Below are 27,306 nucleotides of genomic sequence, written 5' to 3' on the forward strand. Positions count from 1 at the left end.
GATAAAGGTGTTGCTACCATTGGTTTAGAAAAGGTACAGCCCCAGTGACGGCTCTTGTACATTTTTTCGTGAGTGTGTACTTATCATCCAAACAAAATGTAATTTCAGCAGATTTATACTTTGACAGTTTATGGTTTAGGGAATTGGGAAACAAAAACATTGATGACTCATCTTCCACCAGATTGATTTTTGACCAATCAAATGAGAATGCCCCTCCCGCAAATATAAACATCCACTGACTTGCATGGAGAAACAAAAGTCACCCGCACAATGAGACGATCAATATTGTATGTATTAAACCTGACAATGTTTTATTGGCTTCATAGAAACTTTTCAAAAATAATAATCAATAGTGAATCTTCTTGTGCTCTGGAAAACCATAATCTCACTGGAAATGAGGAGTTTAATATTAACATAGGCTATAAAAATAAAAAAATTTAAAAGGGAGGATAAAACTGTTGTTGACAGCTGAGTGGGTATTTTGGTCCAAAGTCAAAATCTGTCCCAGATTACATTAAATGCTGTTTATGATACTATTAGGTCACTGATGTAAAATCTGGGTGATGAAACAAAGACCATCTGAGAACCACTGCTGAAAGCCATCCTGAAGCTCCATCATTTCCCCTCATATTTGGGGTTTACTACGGTTGTCACAGCACTCTTGTAGATGGGGTTGTCACCCTAAACAGAACAGCAGGTATTATTATCCCAGTATTTTTCTAGTAGCATGTACAGTATGAACCCTTAAAAATGTATTTATTTGCAATATAAAAAAAATAATATTAATAAAGAGGTGCATACTGTGTCCCATCTGGCATTCGACTTCTCTTTCTCGAACTTGGCGAACTCTCTGCGGTCATGAATAATCATGAGCAGCTTCCAGATGAGCAGAAGTGCTAAACCAATCAGAACGATTCCTGCGACCACACCCGCAACGATGGGGATGATGTCAGGGGCAGAGGGACACTCTGTGAACACAGGCACAATGCATTATGTTAAAGGTAGAACTTGTAAACTAGTTATCAATAATAAGAGAGTTGGCATGAAACAGAAGTTGCAGTCATGTTTTTCCACTATTGTGATGTATATCCGAGTCAAACTGTTTCTCAAACAAGAAAATAATGTATGGCGGGACTTGGTTTTATCCATTGGGAATTGATTGGATCATTTTGTTTGCTAATTGCTGCAGTTTCATGAAAGTAAATAGTAAAATCAATCAGATTTACTTTAACAGTTAAGAGTGCAGTACTTATATTTGTTTTTCAGTTTTGAAAAAAAAAATGTTACTTTGTCCATCTTTTTTACCCTTTTGTAAAGCCACATGGACGTAGATTTTTTCATCGTTCTTGGTAGCGTAGGTGAAGAAGAACAAACAGTCATCAACGTCGCGCTCTTTGCAGTGATTGATGTCAATCTGCTGAGGAAGTTCCTCCTTAGTCTTCACTGATGTTACATTAAAGGCACTGCACTCTTTCCCACATGTTTGTTTCTTGCTACCTGTGTTAAATTGAATGCACTCAACACAGTCCCTTTAAGGCAAAACACAGACAAATGTATTTAGTGACACAGTGTTTTAAAGTTATTCAAATACAAAACCGACTACAAGGCAGTATTTCAACAAACTGGGTTATTTATGTTAGCCTAACCTCATTAGAAAATTCTACGTCAATAACTCACTTGTGGTTTCTGCAAATTTTGGAGCAGGTTTGGCAGATTTCACAGGTTGGACCCTCAAATTTTATGTTGGTACATTTACAAGCGCCACATTCGCAGGTACCCCGACCGTTACAGATCTGATTGTTACTGGCCAGACAGGTTGAGGTGTCCAACGGGCAATCGCAAGCACTGCCTGTGTAGTTGGCATCACAGATACACTTTTTGCACTCGCATCGACCATGACCTGTGAGGAAAAGAATTCCTTAATAATAAATATTTCCTAATTCAATGCAAAAACTGAATTTCTTACTCCGTATTGTACAAATATCTTAACAGCAGAATTAATTCACAACTATAACATCTGTGAGAAAACTACAGCAAAAGAAAGAAGAGCGAATTCTCAATGGGTTGTACCTCCGCAGAGCTTGTTGTTGGAGCGGTCGCAGCTGAAGTTGTCACACTCGCAGAACTTCCCGCTGTATCTCTCCTCAGGGTTGTCTCTTGTCTTACACTCACACGTTCCACAGACACATTCTCCATTCTTGCTGCAGACGTCCGTCCCGTTATTCACGCGGCAGCTCGCGTCCAGATCATCTGTCAGGAACTCATCTTGACTGCACTCACATAATCTGCCTAGCCGGCCTTTATTACACCTGATATGAGAGATAACGTTGAATCAGAATATTTGTCAAATTATCTGCATTTGCATATGAGATTAACAGCTTCTCACACCTGCATATTCCACACTCCAGAGTGCCATTACCGCCGCTACACTTCGGACTGTTCTGGATTCCATCTTTACGACACTCACATTCACAGATGAAGTTGAGGACGATCTCCACCTCCTCATTGAAGCCCTGCGGCTTGATCTTTATAGTCTCTTGTTTATTTGTAGATGGACAGCTTGTAGCCATGATTTCTATATCAAATGTTACCTGTAAGGCACAACACAACACATTGAATTCTAAGGCCTCATGCACATTACAAAGATGTGTCCATATTTAGAGATTCACTAAACAGTGTACTGTAAAAACATTTTACAAAATTTTTACAGACAAAGCTTTTAAACACTACGATAAGAATGTATTGTTTCATTAGACTCATATATGAAAAATAGAAAATGGTTTACACTATATTTAATTTTACCACAAATCTCTTTTAAATGTATGATTTTTGCAAGTATAAACTATGAATAACATTATAATTTATAGTGAAAAACAAGACATTTCCAGAGGTCCCTGCCTGGCACATCAACACACATGATTATATTTTATATAATTTAGTTTATTGTCACTTTTGTTATCAGTAATGTATATTATGTTTTGTTTATTTATTTGTTTATTTCATTATTTTATTGTGTGCACTGTAAACCCTAATAAGTTATCAGAGCTCTGTTACATCACAAACAATTTCATGTTGTAAAATGTACAGGCACAAATAAGCCATCTCATAATATTTAAAACATTGTCACATTATTTTTAAGGTGAGTTTCTGGGAATCACAGCTGCCCATTTTTATTTTAAATGTAACCTATTTTTGAATGTGCCACTTGTGGATCAGTATTTCATCTAAAAATCTGCATCTTATACACCATCAGAAAGAGTGCAACATGGAGATTGCTTAGCACTGATATGCACACAACTGAAAATTCAAATAACTAATTAGTTATTTCCTACATCTTCCTCTCCCAGTTCCAAGTCTTTCCTTTTGTAATTTCATTGGGTGTTGCTCAGTTCTGCTACAGTCTCAACTGGTGTGTGTCTTAACTAGAATATCATTGGTGAATGGCAATGAGCTGCAATTATGCTACCATATGATAACTTGTGCACTAAGATTAAGCTAAAGCTAGCAAAATAGAGTCATTATATGAGCACAGACAGTTCATCTATTGCATTCTCTCTCACACCTGATCTCCAATGGAGATGTTAGAGCACTTTTGACCATTTTCTCCTTTTTCACTGACTCCATTCTTGCAGTGGGAGATGTAGGACATGGACATTCCAGCAGGTAGCTTGCTGTTCTCCAGAATGACCTCTGAGGACAAAGACTGATGGACACAATTAAACAAAGAGTGCATTAATTAAAGGGATAGTTCACTCAAATTATTCGCCCTCATGTCGTTTTAAACCTGTATGGCTCTCTTTATTGTGTGGGATACAAAAGAAGATATTTGGAATTTCAGTACTTCAAAATATCTTCTTTTTGGTTTTACAGAGGAAGGAAGATTTAGAAAGACACGAGGGTGAGTAAATGACAGAATTGACATTTCTGGGTGCACTGTTCCTTTAAGCTTCTAATTTTACTGGTCGCAGAACTGTTGATCTGACTGAGCAATAAGCCTCTTAAACTGTTCCTGTTCATTCAAATGAACCGGGTACATATTTAAGATTATAAACAACCCTTCGTGGGAACTGGCTGTAAAGTCAAATTCTTTGCAAGTAAAGAGAAACAGCGGTTTTTGGTTTCACTTCCTTTTAACTCTAAGAGGAACTAGAGTTTACCTCAGCCAACCATTACTGACGGAGATATTTGATGCATAACTTGAACTCACATTATATGCATCAATGATGAGCTTGATGACAGATTTGTCAGACAGTATCCCCACTGCCGATTTAGGGATTAGAGTAGACAGTTCCTATTGCACACACACACACACATTAATATATGCATTATGAGTCAATACAGACTACAATCTGAGTTAATCCAGATGCTTATATTATAATATTTTGAACATAATTGTGTAGCAATGCAGAGAAGATATAATATGCACATTGCACACACCTGATAAAGATTCTGGAATTCTTTTGTCACAGCAAAGATGGTCTGAATGTTGTTGGCACTCAGTGTGTCTACCAGCTGAGAGATAGTGGGATAGTCCTGTAAAAAAACAATTGAAATGAAAGACACACTCTGACATTTCTATCTATCTATCTATCTATCTATCTATCTATCTATCTATCTATCTATCTATCTATCTATCTATCTATCTATCTATCTATCTATCTATCTATCTATCTATCAATAAAAACTCATATTTATCTATCAATAAAACTCATACTTACAAAGTAGTGGCTCATGGTGTACATATTATTCTCAAGGTGGCATTTCCCATCATTTGGACGAACAATGCCACCAAGTTTTCCATCTCCAGCAAAATGAAATCCAGCATCCGAGGAGAACACAAGGAGGCGAGTGACATTCCTCCAGCCGATCACTTCCTGAGAGACAATCAAAACACAGCTAACAGATCACAGCTTCATGCTGCTCCCTAGGACTAAACGAGAACATTAATTGTGTTTCTAATTTTACAAAGGCTCAGTCACACGTTGACTACATGGTTAATGTTTGATAATTATATCAGAAGCCTCAGGCTACAGTTAGAATTCATTTATGAAGATGGTGATGAAGTAATTTCCTGTTAACATTATCTGTGTATAGCTTCTGAAGCTTTTACTATTAAAAAAACGATTTAATTTGAACAAAAGGAAAGTTGATGTGAACACAGTCATTCGCAGGCCAAGTACAACACTACATGTGCAAGCATGACTCTGCCTGTAGTTCTCTGGCATTTATGGAATGTGCAGCTCGACTCACCGAGCAGACAGCGACTTGCATGATTGCATCAAATCCTGCTTCGGGAGAGTCCAGGTTACCAGAGGTTTTCTGCTTGCTGACTTCTTGGGAGAACAATGTACCATCAGCCGTCAAGTTCAGGACGTTTTTGTAGCTGAAGGGCGCCGAGCAGTCATTTGGATAACATGGGTTCTTTAGATACTTCGGTGTCATCAGAATGAAAGGCATGACAAGTTTTTCCAAGAATGAACCAAAACCTGCAAGTTAGAGTTAGCAGATCATTTAACAGCTTTAAGATCGTAGGCTGGTGTGAATGTGAGCATGCATGTCCTCCTAACCTATCCGCAGGTCGCTCGTGATGTGCTCCATTTCCCTGGCAAGTTCATTTCCCAGGTTCTTGACATTCTCAAGATTTTTTTGCATGGAGTCGCTGAGATCCATCAGGAAGTACAGATCGATGGGATAATCTTCTGCCCTCTTGAATGTGAGAGCAAACTTCTGAGGTTCACCTGCAGTGTGAAAAGACAAGAGACAAAGAAATATGCTAGGACCAGTTTTCTAAACTTATGTCTTGTGTGATCAGACTCCAATTACAATTTTTACTAACAAATTAATAGTTAACTTAGTAAATCTATTAACATTAACTATTAACATAGTAAATCATAAAAAATCAATCATCATTGACACATAATAAATGTAAATGAAGACTGTCAACCACTCACTCCCATGTCATTCCAAAACCCGTAAAAGCTTTGTTCGCCTTCTGAACACAATTTAAGATATTTTGGATGAAAACCGGGAGGCTTTTGTATGCAAAGAAAACAAAAATAACAGCTTTATTTAACAATTTGTCTCCTCTGTATCTCTCCGTATCACTGTAGTGCTATTTTGGAGTATATAAACTGAACACAAGCAGTTTATGCTCTTCTGTGTCATCCGCGACACAAGGATAGGTTTTCAACATGTATTTACACTTTGATTTGAATGATATCAGCGCATCTGTGCAGCACAGCTGTCATAGAAAAACTAAACTGTCTGCGCAAAACAGCGTTATGGTGATGTGGGGATAAACTGAGGAGACGAATTGTTGAGTAAAGTCGTTATTTTTGTTTTCTTTGCGTACAAAAAGTTTACTATTCACTTCATAAAGTGGCCACTGACTATTCTGACAATGTCTTTCATAATTTTCTGGACCATGAGAGTGTAATTTTCTTGGCAGACAATTGGACAGTCACCAGCCTCCCGGTTTTAATCCAAAATACCTTCAATTGTGTCCCAAAGACAAAAGCTTTTATGGGTTTGGAACGACATGGGGGAAAGAGAATAATAACAACATTTTTATTTTGGGGTGGAGTATCCCTTTAAATCACATAATAGCTTTACTTGACGAACAGAAATTTGAGTCATTGAGTTAAAGATAATCTTCCCTGCCACATCGAGTCGGTAGGTGAACTCAATAACCGAGTCAAACATATTCGTGAACGAGGCATTCAGACTGGTTTGGTTAACTAGCTGGATCATTGAAAAGATTTGACTCAAAAGAATGACTTGTTCATTAGTGAGAAGTTGTTTTCTTGCGAACATGTCAATGAGAGTGCATGCCATTTTATTTTACAAATCAAGTCATATGGTCCACATTTATAGTACTTTTATGGTAATTCTGTTCTTTAAAAACACTCCTGTGGTCCACTATAGGTTAGGAACAACATAGGGTTGTGTAAATAATGAAATGTAACTTTGAATGAACTTGTCCTGGATTCATAGCTCACAACATGTTGAGACACATCCAGCGATGTTTTTGTGATTCCCAGACGGGGTCCAGTACCTGATCGGAGGTTCAGCGTGAGTTTCTGTGGCTGAATCTGGATGATCTCTTCAGGCCTCAGATTCCGTTTTCCATCAATTTCACGGTTTGTGACGGATTTGTTCTTGTCAATGGAGACGAATCCTCGAGGGTTTTCTATGCCAGGTAGAGTGCAACCAGCCTTTTCCAGAGAATCCTTTTCATCACAGCGTGAAGATTCAAAGTCCTGTTAAGATGCAAGCAGACACTTGCTAAGCACGCATGTTCCGGTAAGACTCGGATCATCTTCCAGAGTCAGGAGAAGACAATCAAACCTTGATGCAAAATAACTTACAAGATCTTTGCACCACGCACACTGTGGCCCAATCTGAATACACTCTGCACATGTTTTGGCATTTGCAGAAATACATCTATTGCTTTCTGAACAGAAAACACAAATGCAGCAAATTAAGAAGGCAAGATCTAACATCAATGTTACACCAGATTCAAATAATCATTTCGCAGTGACTTAAGCATTATGAAAAGAATACAAGTAGATCATTTACAGAAAAGCACAAGAGTAGAGGGTATTTTTTTTAGTTTTTCTTTGTATTTATGACGACACAGCTCACTTATTCATACAAAAAACTCATAAACCTAAACATTGAAAGAATGTCTGCCCTAAGGCACTAGAAAGTAGTCATGTTGTTGGCAGTAAATTATTGTATTACCTGTTTTTGCTCTGACATGAGAGATAAATCCCAATAGAGCTGATACTAACAACACCTTCATATCCATCTAAATGCAGAAGAACATAAATTACACAGAAACACATCAAAGAGGGAGAGATAGCAATTGCTTACAAATACACAAAATCCTTGTCTGATGCTCACATAAAGTGTTAACTGTGAATGATTGGTCACTAAAGTTTTTAAAAATGTGTGTTAATCTTGTATAAGAAATTTAATACTCTTTGCATCAAAAGTAGATTACCATTAAAACAGAAAATGCACACGGTAGTCTCTCTGACTCAATGAAAGAGACAGATAATATAACAAGTATAGATATTGAAAAAGAAACAGCATGCATATATATATATAAATATATATATATATATATATATATATATATATATATATATATATATATATATATATATATATATATAGTAAGTAAAGAAAGCTTAGTTACTCACCTTAAAACATGCTCCTGGCTCCTCTTAGAATTGTTTATGAAGTAAATGTTTATATGCTCAACTTTCCCTGATGTCTTGAGTTACACTCCAGGTCACGATACACCTTAACAGTACGATGATAGGCATATGAAGAATATTTCAGAAATGTTACACACAACAAAAGTAATCGTACTGAGCGTGAGTGAGGTAAGAGCAGGTCTTGCAGTAGTTCAGACTGAAATAGCAGCAGCAGTCTCACACCTCACACACACACAACACACACAGGAAACACAAACTGAAGGATTGTAATGTTGGGCGGGACGTGTCAGAGTGAGGCTCCTCCTCCAGAACAAACTCACATTAGAGAGAGAGAAAAAAGAAACTCCCATCAGCCATAAAAATAAAAAATAATTTGAATAATGATTTATGATATACATATACATTTATTTATCATAATGTATAAAATGGACAAAATGAAATCTTATGTAAAGAAGCATGTTCAGGGAAATTTAGGAAAGTGTGCACATATATAAAGATGGATCTAATTGCATGAACCACAGGTATAGGAGCGTATATTTCAGAATTATGTGCAGAAATGTCAAAACATCTAATTTATAAATATATTCTACAGAAACTTAAATTTTAATGGGTTTAACAGAGGAGGAAATAAGACTTCAGCAACAAAAATATCTGCCCAGAAATCACCCTTAGAAGATTTAATGAATGAAATATTTGCGCTCTTGTATAGGCAAAATAGAGGGATTTCTGGAAATGAAGCTGAGGATGATTTAGTAAAGAAGGCTTTAAAAAGGAATGAAGTGAACACATGCTTAGTTTCATTCATTTATGATGCTCACAAATTATCAGTCATTTCAACTGAAAGGTGATGGATGCAATACTAATGTTGTCCACTAGAGGCACCTGCGGGATAAGATGTCTTGATAAATAAATGCTTAAAACCAGTTTATTTATACAATTGTGGTGCACTGGTAATATATATATCAAACACTGTCAGTGAGGTTTCAATGTGGACTTAAAAAACCATGTCATTAGACACATTTCAGTTGGTTGGTGCTTAGATCCCGATGATTGTTGTTTGTGGCTGTATTTTTCTTTTTCTGCATTAAACTGTCTCGATGTCAGAGACACTAAGTCGTAGTCATTGGCGCTTGGAGGCTGATAATTGCCGCTTATAATTGTGACTATATTTAGCCAGTATTCTGCCAATAACAATCCTCTGACAGTCTAAGTAACTCTTACTTTGAAAGCCTAGAAAGATGGTGAAGGTAGTTTTTCATGCTACTCCAGTGGTTCAGCTGTAATTTTCTGACGCATTGGGAATGCTTTTGCGTGGCAAAAAATAAAAATAATGGCTATGTTTGATATTTTTTTCACCTGGGCTTCAATCACCAGTGCATGTTCATGTTCTATGGTCCACGTGTTGACGCGAGAGCAGAATTTTCTTTTTTGAGTGAAATCAAGATACATTCACTTGATTAAATATTCACTTTTTTTCTGACAAATTTATCAAAATTAAATGAGTTTATGTTTAAAACTAAAAAAAGGGGGTAAGAAAAACCTGGTTTTCCATCTCCAGCAAAATGAAATCCAGTCGAGTGACATTCCTCCAGCCGATCACTTCCTGAGAAATAATTAAACCAATTCCAAATGGTCCAGACTTGTTGTGTGCTTCACCCTAGGACTGAGAAAACAGTGCGTGTTTCTGATTTCACGACGGCTCAGTCTCACACTGACTACATGGTTAGCGTTTGATATTTAAAGATGATAATGAAGGTGGTGATTTCTTAAATACATTACAATCAAATTTGAGTTTAGCTTCTGAATTTCTAAATTTGAAGCATTTATCATCAGAAAAACTTTTTTATTGGAACAAAAAGAAAGTAGTTGTAGATGCAGCCATTCGCAGGGCAAGCACAACTCTGCATGTGCAAACATGTTTTGGGGACTTTGCCCGTAGTTCTCTGGCATTTATGGAATGTTCAGCTCAGACTGCAGTTTGCTTCAAACCCTGCCTCCGAAGAGTCCAGGTCTCCAGAGGTTTTCTGCTTGCTGACCTCTTGATTGACCAATGCTGTGTCAAGTTCAGGAAGTTTATGTAGTTGAAGGAAGCTGTGGAAAACATGGTTCCTTCAAATACTTTGATGTTACAAATGAAAGTTTAAGCGTGTTGGGTAGTAGAGGCTATAGAACTCTTCCTCCATGACAGACGTTTTCGAGTACACATGGTAGACAAAAATAGCTCTTGGAGAAGACAAGCAAACGGACTCCCACAGGGGTCTCTTTAACATGATCTTCCAGTAACACAGTCCCTGCAAATTTATTTACATCCATTTTTTTTTACACTGAGGACAATTGAGGGACTCAAACACAACTATTAAAAAAGGTTCAAACATTCACTGATGCTCCAGAAGGAAACCAGATGCTTTAAGAGTTTTGGAATTTGAAGATCAAGGTAAATTGTACTTAATTTGTATTCCAGGAAACATACTAGTATCTTCTGTTGCTTACGAAGGGCAGAACTAAATGGAAAAAAAATTATATTTCAACAAAAATATAATTTTTTGCAGCTCTTAATGCATCTTGTTTCCTTCTGGAGCATCAGTGAACGTTTGAACCTTTTTTAATAGTTGTGTTTGAGTCCCTCACATGTCCTCAGTGTGAAAATATGTATCTCAAAATCACACAGTCACTGCTGGAAAGGGTTCAAAATATGCAAAGATACTGGAAAACTGAAGAATCTGCAGGACCTTAAAGATTTTTCTGAAGAACAGTTCTCAGTTTAACTGTTCAGAACAAACAAGTGTCGTGGAATTTCTAATTCAATAACATTTTGAAGAGACTGAGAATGAAATATCTTTGTATTGCTTTAATTCTCTGCAGAGAATGATCTGGTTTACACACAGCTTCTGAGTCTGTGTGCCAAGAGATAACACACAGACTTACAGCCCACTTTTTATAGAATGTAAAAGATACATTGCAGGACAGACTAGGACCTTTGAGCCAATCACGTTGCCCAGTGCACATCACCTCATTACTCGTACATCTCATGCACCTCTCCCTGGTACGGACTGTCTCAGAACTAATTGTTCCTGGTACATGGTTCCTCTTTAGAAGTTGTTTTTCAGCCTAAAGCAGTTATGTGCACAGGTTACACAAATAACTCAGTGTCCCTATGGACTATATATACTACCTTGATCATTGCATGTTAAAAAGATACTTAAATAAGATTAATGCAATCAATGCAAAAATTAACAAAACGAAAAATTTCCATAACACAAGGGACTCATGCACAACCATCACAAAACAGAAAGACAGTCAAGGATCATCAGGTAACAGCACACAGTATTAAGAACCAAGGGTTCCCAAACTTTTGAATGGGGTTATTTTAATAATTTCAGCAATTTTTTGGTGTTGTGGACTAAATGTAAACCTCTTTTTATGTACAATATCTTACTCAGTGCAGTACTAAATAAAAAATAACATGCATTTAGTATGATCTCTCTTATTTTGTTAAACTTATTCACATTTTCACAGATTCTGCAAGGGGTGCCCAAACTTCTGCATGCCACTGTAGATAGATAAGACCAATAGAGATATTTCATAATAAATATATATCAACACAGATGACTGATCTGCATTCTAATAGTTTGCCTTTATGGATTTGTTTAAACAATTTTGATCTTACAAACAGGATATTTACATAGATTTGATGATTTTCTTTAATTTGTAACAGGTAAAATGTCATACAATTCAAGGCCACTTTATAAGAGAGAGAGAAGAAAAAAAAAAACCTGCTTAGTTACTCACCTTAACTCCTAAGGCCATTTCAAGAAATGTGTGTTTATGAAGTAAATATCCATATGCTCAACTTTCCCTGATGTCTTGAGTTACACTCCAGGTCACAATACACCTTAACAGTCCTGTAGGCATATGAAGAATATCTCCGACAAAACAAAAGTGATTGTACTGAGCGTGTGTGAGGTGAGAAGAGTTCAGACTGCAACAGCAGCAGCAGTCTCACACCTCACACACACACACACACACACACCTATGTAGCAGTAACAAGAAAGGACTCTCAAATTTTATTAGTTATGCATTTAAGACCAATGGAAAAACCAATTATTGGCCATTTACGAATAGCATACGAACTCATTATTACTTCTGCAGAATACAGCATATATGATATGCACAGAAAACATAGATGGGATACAAATCAACTAAAAACTTTTTATTGAATAAAGTCTACAGATTTAAGTTTATGTAAACCGTAGGCGGTGTATAGTTTATAGTGTACACTGTGTAATATGAGTTTCAAGCTAGTGATCTATTTTAAACGGCCTTAACACAAACAGCTTTTTTGGTGCAAGGATTCACATAGTTACTGAAATATATATACAATATACAGACCTCACATTCGATTATAATGCACGCAGACTCACAAACAGACACAGATATCAATGCAGTCCAGTGTTTTGGGTTGTTTATTTTTTTAAATAAATAACTCCTAGAAACAAAAGACAATGAGCATGATGCAAAAATGACTTTAAAATGCAAAGTGTGTATGTAACATGATTAAGCTTTTCAAAGCTTTAGAGAGAGAGAGAGAAAAGTAATCTTTCTTTAACACTGGTCTTTACTAAAAATAATATGAGTTTGTTATTCTGAAGTTATTCTGATTTATGAACAATGTTACAAAGGGACAAATAAAACAAAAAAAAAAAGTGAAGTTCACATCTGGAAAATAGATCATGCACTGTAGACAAAGATTTGGCATCAGTTATAGAGAGAAATTCAGGACCTGAGTTTTCATTTCCTCATTCTTTAAACAAACCTAAAACCTGAAGATCTTTTCATATTTCTCCACATAATAATCATAATAAAAAGTTGATTGTTCCATGCACAGACAATGATGAAAATCTCTCTCGAACAGCATTCAAACTCAGATGTTACCAAGTCAATGGCATTTAAATCAAACACTTGACACATTAATTCACAATTTTTTTTTTGATGCAATTAAAAAGATATTAAACCTGTCCATTTTAGATTGTTTCAACTCATTAATGTGCACTATAGAAGGTCACTAAGCCACCTGTCTCACAGACCAAAGAAAGGCAAAGTGAGCACACCAATACAAAGTCACACAGACTTAAAAATTATAATATGGTCTCAAATCATCCGGATTTCTGCAGACGACTTAAGCATCTAGATGAAAAGCACCATGTGTGCAAACAGCAGTGGTCGGCTGCAGCTACCTACTACACCAGTGACAGGACACTCCATCCACAGGTTCAGAAAGTTTCCTCTACCGTCAGAAGACACAAACTGACTCAAATAATTGTGCCTAGTCTTTCTGTATAACATCCTTAAAGCATACTTGACCACATCTTACCTACAAAACCCGTCATCTAACTCAAGATCAGTTGTAACATTCAGAAAAACAAGGCAGATCTGTGGCTAAAAATCTAAACTGAACACTGAAATGATTTTGTCTCAGATTGCATAAAGTAAAAACTCAAGTTTTTACATACTGTACAGTTCCAAAACAATGCATAGCAACACAGGTTAATCGATCAAATGCACTTCCAAAAGGCGATTTAAAAAACACAAAAAGAAAATAAACGGAGTGAAGTTCAACTCTTCCATTCCTCTTGAACTGCTCTGCATTCAGTGTTGCTGGAAGATTGACACATTCGTCCATTACTTGCCCTCATATTTGGGGTTGACCACCGTTGTCACAGCACTCTTGTAAATGGGGTTCTCGCCCTGGAGATCAACATGAGGAGAGGATAATTAGATCAACTTTTAACAGAACTACACAATTGGCAGGTTAGGATGCTTCACAGCAAATGCAGTAAACAAACAAACAAACAAACAAACAATTTTAATAAATGAATACAAAAACCAGCAAGCAATACAAAAGGCAATATTTCTGTAATATTAATTGCACTCTTTAAATAAATAGCTAATCCAGAAATGAAAATGTACTCCTCCTCAGATCATGAGATCTGTTTGATATGAGTTTGTCTCTTCATTAGAACAGAGGTATTTAGTAGTTTATCATTTGCTTCATCAGAACAGATTTGGAGAAATTTGCAATGAACGGGTGCCATCAGAATGAGAGTCCATCCCCTAATGTCCCCTCACATCAAAATCAACCAACATATGTTTATTATAGTTTTGGACTGTGCTTGTAAACACTGCTTTGGCTGTGCATATTTCTCTCCTGATTTAAATGAGAACTTTTTTCACTGCTGAAATTAAAGAATTCTTAATGATGGATTGGTTTCTTACGAACACGCAGCTTTTCACTTCACAGGATGTTACGTGATGGACTGGAGTGGTGTGGATAATTGTGATATTTTTATCAGCTTTTCAGCTCTCATTCTGACGGCACCCATTCACTGCAAATTTCTCCAAATCGGTTCTGATGATGAAACAAACTTCTACATCTACATCTACATTTTCATTTTCATTTAGGTGAACTATTCCTATAAGGACCGAGAGTTCATACAAAAATAGAGTTCTGTTCTGAGGTTCTGTGTTTCACAGATCATAAGTCATACAGGTATGGAACGACATGCAGGTGAGTAAATGACCTAAAAGTCATGCCCTAATAATAAGTGTACTAGAGTAAACAAGTACAAAAGGACAATATAGAAGTTGTTCATTTAATTGCTGTTAAAGTGATACAGATAAATAGACAGACAGAGAGGAAAAAAAGCATATGTAAGCAGCAAAGAAGAGTACAGACTCAGAGTGTGACGCCCTTATTATAATTTATTAATAGGGCTCTTGTATATTGGGTTCTTTTGATAGGACAAAAAGAAAAGGTTTGAAGAGAGCAAGACAGAAGTGAGAAAAACAGAACTTAAAGACAGACAGGTGCTAGAGAGTCCACACCCCCACACCCTACCCAACATTACAACTAACTGACCTGTGCTTTACAGAAATGTAAAAAAAATAATTCTATATGTATATATAACATAAGTTACAGTTCACTGTTTTGTTAAATCTGAAATAAGTTTTGCTAAATCATCACAATTAAAAGAACCACTTAATACTACTTCAGTCTGTGTGCATTGAATTTATTTTTTATACACGAGTTTCACAATTTGAGTAGGATTACTGAAATAAATGAACTTTTCCACGACATTCTAATTCATTGAGAAGCACCTGTATACATATATATTGGGAAATATTACATATTCGTTTCATGTAGATCTTATTTGCGTTTAATAACTTTGACACTTTTCTCTAGGCAACTGAAGTGGCTACATAAAGGCATGACTGAATAACTTAAAACAGATAATTGTAATGTAATGTAACGTAACATGTAATGTAAATAAAAGAAACTAACCGTGTCCCATCTGGCATTCATCTTCTCCTTCTCGAACTTGGCGAACTCTCTGCGGTCATGAATAATCATGAGCAGCTTCCAGATGAGCAGAAGTGCTAAACCAATGGGCTAGTTGCATATCTCCGCCATCTTGGATTTCCGGTCTTGCGAGTGTGTGCGTAGATATTTCCGGTTGTGCTTAAAGTCAGTGCAGAAAACTGGAGGTGTCCAAATATTACCTTCTATATGTTTACAGGATTTATAATATCACTTCATATGCAAATAAGATATACACTGCTATTATCACTATACTACAAATGTTAACTGAGCCAGTGGATTTGAAACGTGTGTATGTTTGGGTCCGGTGAATGATTTAAATACACTAATGTTCACTACTGTTCAGGAAATGAAAGTTGAACTCATGGCGTGTATACACAGCTATATAATGTATTTATCTTATCAAATATGTAAATGTACAAATTACTTATTTCTCGAAAATGTTTGCATTATTATTATTATTTTTATATTAAATATTTACCTCGTGAGACGTGGTCTGCGATTTATCTTCAGAAATATCTATTTCTCAATTGTACACATACATCAGTCTGTTTCATTTTCACAACATTTTTTATTATTTTACACAGTAAAAAATACGTGACTAATTTTAATATGTTTAATCTGATAATTAATGCAAAACAATAACAATATACATAGACAGATAATGATTTATGCTACAGATCTCATAAAACAAATAAAAACACACATGAATGCAAACAGCGATCTTTTATTTAATGCAAACATACCATAATTATATTACGTTTAATTGTACAGTTAGTTATAAATTATGTTATCAAATAAAGTTAATAAAACATGCTTTATCAGAAATCTCTGTGCGTCTTGTTTGACAGTCAGAAACATTTATCTTACATAACAGAACAAAACCTGCTCTTCAAAATGAAAAGTATTGCATATTTGAATGGTTTGTGTTTGAAAAAAGAAATCCCTGTGGTCCTGACCTGACGCTGATCCGCATAATCAACAGAAGAATAAAGCAATCTCCGCGTTGTATCTTGATGAATTTCCACACAGATGTACGCAAAATATAGGGAGGATGTTTCCCCATGTTTTTGATATACCACTATCGGCTGTTAAATTTGAAAATCATTAATTATATACATCTAGCCAAGATCCGTGTGCAAGTTTCCATTACAGTCAATGCGAGCGTAGCAAGACCGGAAATAAGTACGCACACACTCGCGTCGCTGAAGCTCACCGGCGCCATCTTGTGCACCTAGCCCATCAGAACGATTCCTGCGACCACACCCGCAACGATGGGGATGATGTCAGGGCCAGAGGGACACTCTGTGAACACAGGCACAATGCATTAACAGAAACAAGAGAAATAAAGTTTCAACAAAAAATTATAACTCAAGACCTACTGGTACTTTTGTTTTATCCTCCACTTACCAAGTTCCTCTACCACATGGACCTCAACGGTGCTGTCGTTCTTAGTAGCGTAGGTGAAGAAGAACCAACAGTCATTAGCATCGCGCTCTTTGCAGTGATTGATGTATGGCTGGTCGTTGGGCTGAGGAAGTTCTTCCTTCTTCTTCTTCTTTACAAGAATGAAGTTGTTACATTGTTCGTTACACGTGTCTTTCTTTTCACCAGTACCAAATGCTCGGCACTGGACGCAATCCCTGTAAGGAAAGACACAGGCGAATATATTTCGTGCCACTAGCTGAGTGTAACAAGCCAGCCGTTCCTGTAAATAACTCACTTGTGTTCAGTACAGACTCCGGGGCAGGTTGGGCAGATTTCACAAGTTGGACCCTGAAACTTTAAGTCGGTACATTTGCACTGGCCGCAGTCGCAGGTGCCCCGACCGTTACAGATCTGTTTGTTACTGGCCAGACAGGTGGAGGTGTCCAGAGAGCAGTCGCACGCACTGCCCGTGTAGTTAGCGTCACACATACACTTTCGGCATTCACAACGACCATGACCTGGAAAGTATAGAAAGTTTATAACTTCTCATCTGTGTAATCATGTACTGTTCCTCCACATACAGTATGTGAAGATCAGACTGGCGTGTTATTTCAGTGTCACGTTTCAGCATCTCCGTACCTCCGCAGAGCTTGTTGTTGGAGCGGTCGCAGCTGAAGTTGTCACACTCGCAGAACTTCCCGCTGTATCTCTCCTCAGGGTTGTCTCTTTTCTTGCACTCACATGTTCCACAAACGCAGTCCCCATTGTTGCTGCAGATGTCCGTCCCGTTATCCATGCGGCAGTTCGCGTCCAGATCATCTGTTCTGACCTCGTCTTTACTACATTCACAAAGTCTGCCGATACGTCCCTCATTGCACCTGAACGCAAGCAGACACAGATAATATTACTGCCAGGTGGAGGTCTTGATTTGGTCTTGTATACAATGTTTGAATAATATTAACTAACCTGCATGCTCCACACTCCAGGGTACCGTTGCCGCCGCTACACTCCGAACTGTTCGGGATTCCCCCTTTATGACACGCACATTCACAGATGAAGTTGAGGACGATCTCCACCTCCTCCGTGAAGCCCTGCGGCTTGATCTTTATAGTCTCTGGTTTGTCATTAGATGGACAGCCTTTAGCCGTGATCGATACTTCAAACGTCACCTGTGACAAGAATCAAGAGCTTTGATTAGACTAGCAGTCTTTGGATTTTTACTCATGTTGTTTTAGGAAACTGTACCCAGTGGAAAGTAGTGAATATCTGATGAAACTGTCATAGATGCTCCATAAGGAGGATATTATTCTCACCTGATCCCCAATGGAGATGTTGGAGCACTTTCGTCCATTTTCTCCTTCTTGGCTCACTCCATTCTTGCAGTGGGAGACGTAGGAGATGGACACACCTTCAGGGAGCCTATTGTTCTCCAGAATGATCTCAGAGGACAGAGACTGAGAAAGAGATTTAGGAAAGGGTTATTTAAGAGTTTATGAAAAAAATTTTTGGGGAAAAACTTTTGTTCGCCATGGATGCTTTAAAGGTGCCATATGCAAAAATTGAGGTAAAAATATCCATAACATGACCTACACGCATCAAAAGAATGAGAAGAAATAAGGGCTATGATGTCATTAAAAAAATGTCAAATTATAGTGCTGCAGAGATATCAACCTTAATTAGCATTAGCATTACTAGCCCCGGCCCGACAGGTGTCGTAATACCAGTTTCGGCCATGGGAGGCGGTATGCGGGCAACATAATCACCAGCCAACCTACAATACACGAATAACTCGCACAGCTTGTGGGCGTGTACTTGAACCTGATGTCAATCATGTGGAAAGTACAGCCCACTAGTTCATTTCAGTTCAGGGAAGAGAGCGTCACCCGCTACAGGGAAACAACCGCGCTCGGGAAACACAAATCAAGAGTAAACATCGGCACTGCTTTTAATCGCTGGAGACAACTGATGGACCTGAAAGAAATGAGGTTCGACTCCGATCTTGCAACATTTCTTTTGGATTGGTAAGTTAGATGCTGTTAGTATTTCGCTAGAAGTTTGTTTTATATGTTTGTGTATTTGTTTTCGGGAAGTTATAACATAGAAATGTATCGAAGGCTGTTCGATAAACGTGCTAATGTTAGCGTTGGCTAACCGTAGCTGCGTTTGATATTTAGCTAGCTATAACTTAATGTTACCCATTTTATTATATAGGGCTGTGCATGTCTTTACTCATGTACATCTCATCAGTAAAGACGCTCCTGTAATTAGAAGTATATCTCCAGCACGTGTGTTCAGATCGGGGCTGCCAGGTTTTCACAACAAATCCTGCCCAATTGCTTCTCAAAACTAGCCCAATCCCGCTTCCAGAAGGTTCCCCGATAAAACATTGCTTCCCGGGGTTAAAATATACGTTTTTTAGCAGGGTTGCCTTGGTATAATTCGCATTTTAGGGGCTAAAGATCACATTATTTGTATTGGGGTCGCTGCGACCCGCAGACATGAAAAACAACCACCACAGACTTGGCAAAACTGGTTGGCATTTACTACACAGAGCCATAATTCACTGACAATCTACACAAAATCGATGTTAAAATCGCAGGCGATTCTTTGTCGATTTTGAAAGCGATTTTGTGTTAGTTGTCGGTAGACTAAGGCTCTGTGTAGTAACTGCCGCTCCACCTGAACCAGTGTTGCCAAGTCTGCGGTTGTTTTTCATGTCCGCGGTTTGAAGCAATCACAATACCAATAACGTGATATTTAGCCCCTAAAATGCTAATTTTACCAGGGAAACCCTTCCCAAAAATGTATATTTTAACCCCGGGAAGCAATTTTTATCTGGGAACCTCCCGGAAACGCGATTGGGCTAGTTTTGGACTAGTTTAAAGAAGCAACTGGGCAGGATTTGTTGTTCAACCTGGCAACCCTGATCTGAACGCACAGGCTGGAGATATACTTCTAATTACAGGAGCGTCTTTACTGATGAGAGGTGCATGAAAATCGCATTCGATTTTTTGCACAGCCCTATTACTATATCATAACTAACCTGCTCTGTCTAGTCTGTTGGTCTCCGTGTCCTCTTTGCTTCGTGGTTTTTCTGTGCGTGAAAAAATTGATGTGTGGCGTGAAAGCTTGTGAAAAGAGTCAATTGCGTGTGTCTCACGGTGAATGCTTGAGAGTTGGCACATTAGTTTCCAAGCAGAATAAAGGACAGGTTGATTATTGCTGTTTAGCGTTTGTATTAATCTATGATGTGTCCCTGTTTGCCTACAGGGACATAAACAATAAATTAAAAGTGATACGTGGACCAAGGTGTCTGAGATTGTTCATTTTAAGTAAAGGATCCTAATATTTCGTCCACAACAATATTTAATGAGGTTATAACTCCTTGTGGTTAGTCTGCACGAGATCAACAAGCTTGTTTGCTTTGCGGCCGCTTTAAATACAAAATAAGCATTCGATCTACGTAAGAGCGTCTGAGCGCTCACAAATCTTTCTGCAGCGTCGTGAGCAGAGCGGCAAGAGCGATTTTTGACGCTCTAGATGCCGGCGGTGTGAACGCACAGTTATGCTTCAGCTATGGCTGTAGTGTTGTTGTGAAAGAAGGGCGGAGCATAGAGAATATGCCGTTTCTCGTTTGTTACTCTAGAGTAGACCAATTCACTTTATTGAGGCATACTGCCCCCATCTGTTATGGAATGTGGAGTATGACTTGATTTTTTTTTGCCAAACATTAAAGATGGCACCTTTAAACTGATTAAAAGTGTCAGTTAATGCATTTATAATTTACAAAAGATTTCTACTTCAAATGAATTTTACATTCATCAAATATAAAAAAAAAATCATGATTTCCACAAAATATTACGTTTTCAACTGTTTACTGATAATAACACAGCAATAAATTACATGTTAAAATATATTAAATAGAAAACAGTTATTTAAAAAAGTAAAAAAAAAAATTTAAAATTGGAACTCAAGATTTTAAATTATCTTTAACAACTATTACTGTTTTTACCCCAAACTGCATTGTCATATTTCCACATATTTTTCTTGGTCAAGAACAAGAAAACTATTCAATGACTTTTAGCCTCTGCTCTCCATAATTATCGTAAGCGTGCAGTATATGCTTATGTTTATATGAAGCCTTTTTGAAAAATTTGTCAGTTTTGGTATTTTTAGCCCCATAAATAAATAAATGTATGAGAAACAGTTTTGCAACCTTAACACAACTTCAAGAAAAAATAAACCTACAGAGCTCCCGTTTATTTAGATACGTTCAGATACGGAACTTTATTCGTAAGCAGTTTTCTAACTTCCCCTTTTTGCCAAATAAAAATGTTCTTGATGATATATTAGACCTTCATACATCTTTGAAAGGGCTACGTTATTGCATTCTTTCTGGTCTTGATCAAAACTGTCAGATTTCTTGAGGAAAGTCTTCTGTTAATTTCCTTTACCAATAGATAGTTTGGTATTTTGCCATAATCTTATTCTTATGAACTGGAAGTCAGCAGCTACTTCTCCTTAAAAAAATTAGGTTCCCAATAAAAGCCTAAACTTTTTCTAAACGTTTTTTCCTATTTAATTTTATTAGTTATTTATTTAGTGTATAATTATGCTCATCTGGTGTTTCCCTTTTTCTTAATTTGAATTAATGTATGTTGTATGTTTATGTGTATATGTATCTATATTATTTATGTTATTTTTCTAATAACATCTAATCTAAGATAAACCAAATAAAGCAAAAAAAAAAAAAAAACTTTTTAGAGACTTTAATCCATGAGTAACTGAGATCTACTCACTTTATATGCATCAATAATCAGGTTTATCACATTGCCCGAGTCCGAGGATAGCGTTCCCACAGCTGACTTTGGAATGAGGTTTTTCAGCTCCTGAAGACAAAGATAAAAAAAGGTTTTTTTTTCCCCCATGCAGTATTTTATTTCCAGTAGTGTAACAGCATCAGACTTGCCTATTGATGTGGAGACAAAAGATAGCTGCTTTATTACCTGGTAAACTGGATGGAACTCTTCAGTTACTGCAAAAATGGTCTGAATGTTGTTTTCACTTAATTTTTGAACAAGGTGTGCAATCGAAGGATAGTCCTAGAAGGGATGGAAATAAATTAGACCCCTTGACATGTATACTTTATGCAGTACTGACTTTATGCCGTTACACACACTTACGTAGTAATGGCTCATGGTGTACATGTTATCTTGCAGATGGCATTTCCCATCATTAGGAAGCACGATGCCACCCAGTTTTCCGTCTCCAGCGAAGTGGAATCCAGCATCCGTGGAAAACACAAGCAGACGGGTAACATTCCTCCAGCCGATCTGATTCTGAGGTAAAAAAGGAACATAAATTTCAGTTTTAAGTCAGCAGGGTTAGAGGTCATGTCACTTTAGTTTGGTTACATGGCCACATCTATTTAGTAGACAGTGGACAATTGGTTACAAATCAATACAACTAAAAAAACAACAACAAAAAAAGTTGGTACAAGTTTCGGCTGTTTTTTTTCCGATTGTGGATCTAATGACGTAGACGATGATGGAACTCCTTATATGAGCATTTCTCTCGGAAAAGCATGCCCGCGAGCACACATTGACCAGAGGAGAGCAAGACCGCGCACATCAATATCATCGGCAACGCTACGTAGGATTTGTTCGAGAATGCCTCCAAATAAGTGCGTTTTTGGATGTGAGGTAAAGTTTACCGTGTTCAGCTTCCCAAAGACCCCAGCGTTACACGAAAAGTGGATGCAGTTTGTTTTTCCGGGGCAGGAGTGTATCAAGTGCGTTTGTGTGTTCTGGTCATTTAAGTGACGAATGTTTTATAAACAAAGCCCAAGTTAACGCTGGATTTGCACATCGTTGGCTATTAAAACATGGAGCCGTCCCTGTGATGAAAGACACCATTCATGTAAGTACAATTGCATCAGATTTCTGTCTTTTGTTGGAAATCAGCACATAGGTGAATATATGTTAATGGAAACAACACGAAACATCAGTATTATAGCTCCGCTCACGGTACACCTCCAGGAGCTCGGCTTTTTCTGGAAAGAATCGGAAAGCTGCATTTTCTTTTATAAATATGATAAAACTAAAGACTTTTTGGCGATATGAAGGATGCAGTACTACTCTATAGGTACTCAAGATTAACATGAGATTAGGTGAAACGGTGTATATTATGTACCCTTTAAAGTCGACTTTTATGTGATGAAAGTCGAAGTCGACTAGTTGATGATGACGTCATTATTACTACAGCTTAGCTTGGATCTGTAGAAAACAGCTATATGACATGCGCTGCCCACATAGTTATTGCTCCTATAACAGCTATTTTTTAACAGTTCTTTTGCCTTTGGTTCATTTTATTTCTCACAGATGTCTGCTCGTTCTTCATCATATATAGATAAAGTAGCACAGTAAAGATTACATTTATATGAATGCATTCATAATGCAATTAATTTACCTGTACAATAAGCTGTTTAGAATGCGTGTTCTCCCGTTCAATTTCGAGCGTCCAGTAATATAATCACACATGTCTTGTGGACCTTTCGGAGTATACATTTATTTGTCCTTTTAACTGTTTGGAAATGTGGAGTGTAAATGTGGAAGTCTTTCAAAGATTTATTATGTTGTGCTCTCTATAGGACCGGCGACTAGTCAAGCTTAAAGCGTCATGGCAGGCCATTGAAGTCGACTAGTCGATTAGTCAGTGCAACCACTAATATATATACACAAGTATAAATCAAAATAACGAACCGCACAGACAGCCACTTGCATGATGGCATCGAACCCTCCCTCTGGTGAGTCCAGATTTCCCGAGATCTGCTGCTTGCTAACAAGCTCATTAAACTGATATCCTTCTGAAGTCAAACTCAGCACATTTTTATAGCTGAACGGGCTGGTGCAGTTCTGGTCTGATGAGCAGGGGTTTAGCAGTTTGGCTGGTGTTGTGCTGATGTACGGCATGACAGTTTTCTCCACAAAGGAGCCAAAGCCTGGAAACATTGACAAAGAATGCAAGAAAAGGCGTTATGAACTTAGCAGTGCAATACAAATGTAGACAAATCCAGCGCGGATCCTCCTTAAGGTTCCTTACCAATCCTGAAGTCTGATGTGATCTTTTGCATTTCACTCATAAGGGCGGTTCCCAGGTTTTTGACGTTCTCTAAATCATCTTTCATTGAGTAGCTGAGGTCCATCAGGTAGTAGAGATCTATAGGATAATCCTCAGCCCTCTTGAATGTCAGATTAAACTTCTGAGCTTCACCTGGGTTGAAATGAGAGAGCATGTGATTAGACTAAAGGGGAGTGAGTGAGCTGATTATTCCTAGAAGGAGAGCATTACTTCACATGACATTTGACTTTATTACATGATGACCTAAATCTTTTAATAATAATTCCTGGAATTGAGGAGGAAGTGAGCAGTACCTGATCTGAGGTCTAGGGTGAGTTTCTGTGGTTGAATCTGGGTGATCTCGTCCGGCTTCAGTTTTACTCCATCCTTCGTGCGGTCGGATAAAGGTTTGTTCTTGTTGACACTAACAGTCCCCCGAGGATTTTGTATGTTGGTTTCAGAGCAGCCCTTCTTAATCAGAGCTTCAATCTCATCACAGCGTGTGGACTTCTGCTCACCCTGTTTCAGAAAGTCCTGCAAAAAGAGTTTATGAAGTTTATTTTCACCCCCTAAAAAATAGCACCAGTTAGAGCACAGCATCAGTAATATTTAATCTTACAAAAGATGAAGCGGTTTTAAGGGACATATATAGAGAATTGTGTTCTTTTGAGACAATATCCCGATTGATGAATATCTTGATAATTCAATAACACTACAACTATGGTATCTCTATGGCAGGGATATTCAACTGACCCTTCGCCGGGGGTTCGAAATGTGTATCTTTCACATCACCATATTGCCCAACAAACAAACCAGACAAGAGAGTAGATTACAGCTGGTGGACTTGACTTGAAACGAGGTGTGTATTGACGTCATTCCATGGTTGAAACAACATACTTTCTAATGCTCATTTATGATTATTTCATGTTATAACTAGTAAAGAGGAAGAGATGATTGGTTCACATGCTCTGTCTTGTCTCAGCAATGTATTTTTCACTGAGTTAGAACATGATGTGTGGCGTGAAAACACCACGGTTTGTTGGACTCACACATACTAAGAAAAGTCCCACCCCAAACTCAAACTGATGTTGGTGTGTTGGGCTAGTCAGGATGAGTGCCTGTTGAAATAATTAAGAAGGGGCAGTTCCCAACAGAGCTCAAGCCCCCCGCCCTGCATTACATGAAGTTAAGTGATAGTCCACTTCCTTCTTTCTGTAATGTAGTCTAAGATTGCTGTTTTCAGTCCTGCCACAATCTGCTCCACATGGCAGGAACAGACATGATCACACAGGACGGTGACTCATATACACTGAGGGGGATGATGTGCTCAAGTTCCATTAAAATGACTCAAGAAACTGTCGGTAATAATCAGGGCTGCACGATTAACTGAAATAGAATCGAAAACGACAGAAGCTGGGATTTTCATTCGCATCTTTCAGAGGAGCACGGTTCTGTGATCAGCAGTAAAACTCCATCCGAAGGCCAGAGGGCGCACTTGCGATGGTGTTTATTTCGGGAAATGTTTATTTCGCTTCAGCTGAATAAACAGAAGATATAACTGCTTTTATTGATTCAATGAGAGTAATAAACACATGACTACGACAATATATGGTTTATCTGAGTTCTTATTTTATATTAAAATAAAGTATATTTATAATGCAGTGGCGTTAGAATACTATTAAATAAGTTGAAATATTCTTATCCTGTGTAAATCACAACACCTCACAGAAGGAATTGTTATGAATTGTCATTTGAATGACGTTATGAAGTGAATTTAGTAAAAACGTTAGTAAATGTGGTATTTTCATGTGCTCTTGGATGGATGATATTTACTACACAGAGCCATAATACACTTAGAAGCTACGCAAACTGCTGTCATTATCGCAAATGATTTCTTCGATTTCATAATTGTGCAATAAAATCATCTGGGATTTTTTTGCGTAACTTGTCAGTGAACTAAAGCCCTTTGTAGTAAATGCTGCTCCATCGGAAAGCAGGTGATGATGATTTACTGTTGATTACTAACAAAGTGAGCATGACAAATACGGCTTTACTAACAAAATGAGCATGACAATTGCATTCGATTAATTGTGCAGCCCTAGTAATAATAAACTACAGGCGAATAAAGGTGGGACAGGAGGTGGTGTCACTCGTGACATTTCAGAACAATGGATATTTCTCTCTCCCAAAAACAAGTTTTTTGGAGCGAGAATTGTTTGCAGAATCATAGGATATCCTCTAAAGACTTGGATAAACAAAAAAAATCTGTTTACAGGAAATGGTTTCCTCTTTACCTTTTTCTACTAAATGCACGGCCATTTTCATCTTTAATGGTTTTGTCTGAACTCACCTTGTCTATACACCAGCCACACTTTTCTCCGGCCTGAATGCATTCTCCACAGGACTGGGCTGAGGCCTTGGTGCACTCGTTACCATCTGCACACACACACACACACACAACAAAAACATCCATCATTCTCAATTTCCTCCCACCATTAACAGGAAATCCAAATCAAAGAGCATTTAATAACTAACATCATGGGCAGCCATACACAATATGATTCTCTCTCATGAGAAAGAGTGGCCATACGACGTACGGAGGTTATGTGAACTGTATTAATAATGGCATACTTACTGCCTTCTCTAAAGACTTAATGCAAACCATGAGGCCAGCACATTCAGAATAAAGCACACAGGACTGGGGGACATTCCTAGAAGATGATGCTGTGCTATGAGATTTTTCTTTTTCGCAGATTTCGCACAGCTGCCATATCTGAGATATTCCTGGAATGAAATACGCTGAAAATCTCTAACAGATGATCTGGCCAGTATTGCAGGGATTTTTTTTTTTTTTAAGGCTCTGGCCTGGTGCGTATTCTGAGTGGAAATACTGAGTGTGTGTGTGTGTGTGTGGGGGGGGGGGGGGGGGGGGGGTGATTAATAGGTCAGATTTTTTATTAAAAAATTTATTCTGCAAAGATTTAAAAAGAAAACAAAATAATACTTTGTTAACATGAGGTGAGGGCAACATCAAAGACTGCATTCAAAACAGTGTAGGAGATTTGGTTAAAAAATATTTTTAGACAGAGCCGTAGATCACTGACAAGCTACACACTGTCACGTTCATTATCGAAAGGGGATGCATCTGCGATAATGAAC

The 27,306-nt window shown here is 37.7% G+C and overlaps 1 protein-coding gene and 1 long non-coding RNA gene across 7 annotated transcripts in view; both read right to left on the bottom strand.

The window, feature by feature from the left end:
- Window positions 1-285: 285 nt before the first annotated feature.
- Window positions 286-27,306, bottom strand: part of LOC113121131 (integrin beta-1-A-like) — a 38,414-nt gene continuing 11,393 nt past the window's right edge. For 4 of the 6 annotated variants that reach the window (XM_026291378.1, XM_026291398.1, XM_026291394.1 and 1 more), the window contains exons 3-16: window positions 26,498-26,583; window positions 24,462-24,681; window positions 24,130-24,300; window positions 23,790-24,028; window positions 22,212-22,367; window positions 22,035-22,130; window positions 21,828-21,917; window positions 18,342-18,482; window positions 17,995-18,197; window positions 17,668-17,906; window positions 17,324-17,546; window positions 17,011-17,243; window positions 802-968; window positions 286-681 (exon numbers count right to left, since the gene is read on the bottom strand). In XM_026291378.1, the coding sequence (XP_026147163.1) occupies window positions 616-681; window positions 802-968; window positions 17,011-17,243; window positions 17,324-17,546; window positions 17,668-17,906; window positions 17,995-18,197; window positions 18,342-18,482; window positions 21,828-21,917; window positions 22,035-22,130; window positions 22,212-22,367; window positions 23,790-24,028; window positions 24,130-24,300; window positions 24,462-24,681; window positions 26,498-26,583 (2,330 nt within the window). In that variant the 3' untranslated portion in view covers window positions 286-615. Of the gene's footprint in view, window positions 682-801; window positions 969-1,305; window positions 1,530-1,677; window positions 1,901-2,070; window positions 2,310-2,388; window positions 2,592-3,562; window positions 3,704-4,207; window positions 4,292-4,437; window positions 4,534-4,718; window positions 4,875-5,250; window positions 5,487-5,567; window positions 5,739-7,054; window positions 7,260-7,367; window positions 7,454-7,743; window positions 7,811-8,207; window positions 8,373-16,697; window positions 16,906-17,010; window positions 17,244-17,323; window positions 17,547-17,667; window positions 17,907-17,994; window positions 18,198-18,341; window positions 18,483-21,827; window positions 21,918-22,034; window positions 22,131-22,211; window positions 22,368-23,789; window positions 24,029-24,129; window positions 24,301-24,461; window positions 24,682-26,497; window positions 26,584-27,306 lie in introns of those variants that run through there. The other 2 variants (XM_026291406.1, XM_026291414.1) reach the window with 2 other exon arrangements.
- LOC113121157 (uncharacterized) lies at window positions 12,671-15,715 on the bottom strand. The gene is made up of 2 exons (XR_003294676.1): window positions 15,565-15,715; window positions 12,671-13,970 (listed from the first exon to the last, which is right to left on the bottom strand). It is a non-coding gene; the product is annotated as an uncharacterized LOC113121157 (long non-coding RNA).

This window comes from Carassius auratus, chromosome 2 (genome assembly GCF_003368295.1).
Source record: "Carassius auratus strain Wakin chromosome 2, ASM336829v1, whole genome shotgun sequence".
Classification (NCBI taxonomy): Eukaryota; Metazoa; Chordata; class Actinopteri; order Cypriniformes; family Cyprinidae; genus Carassius; species Carassius auratus.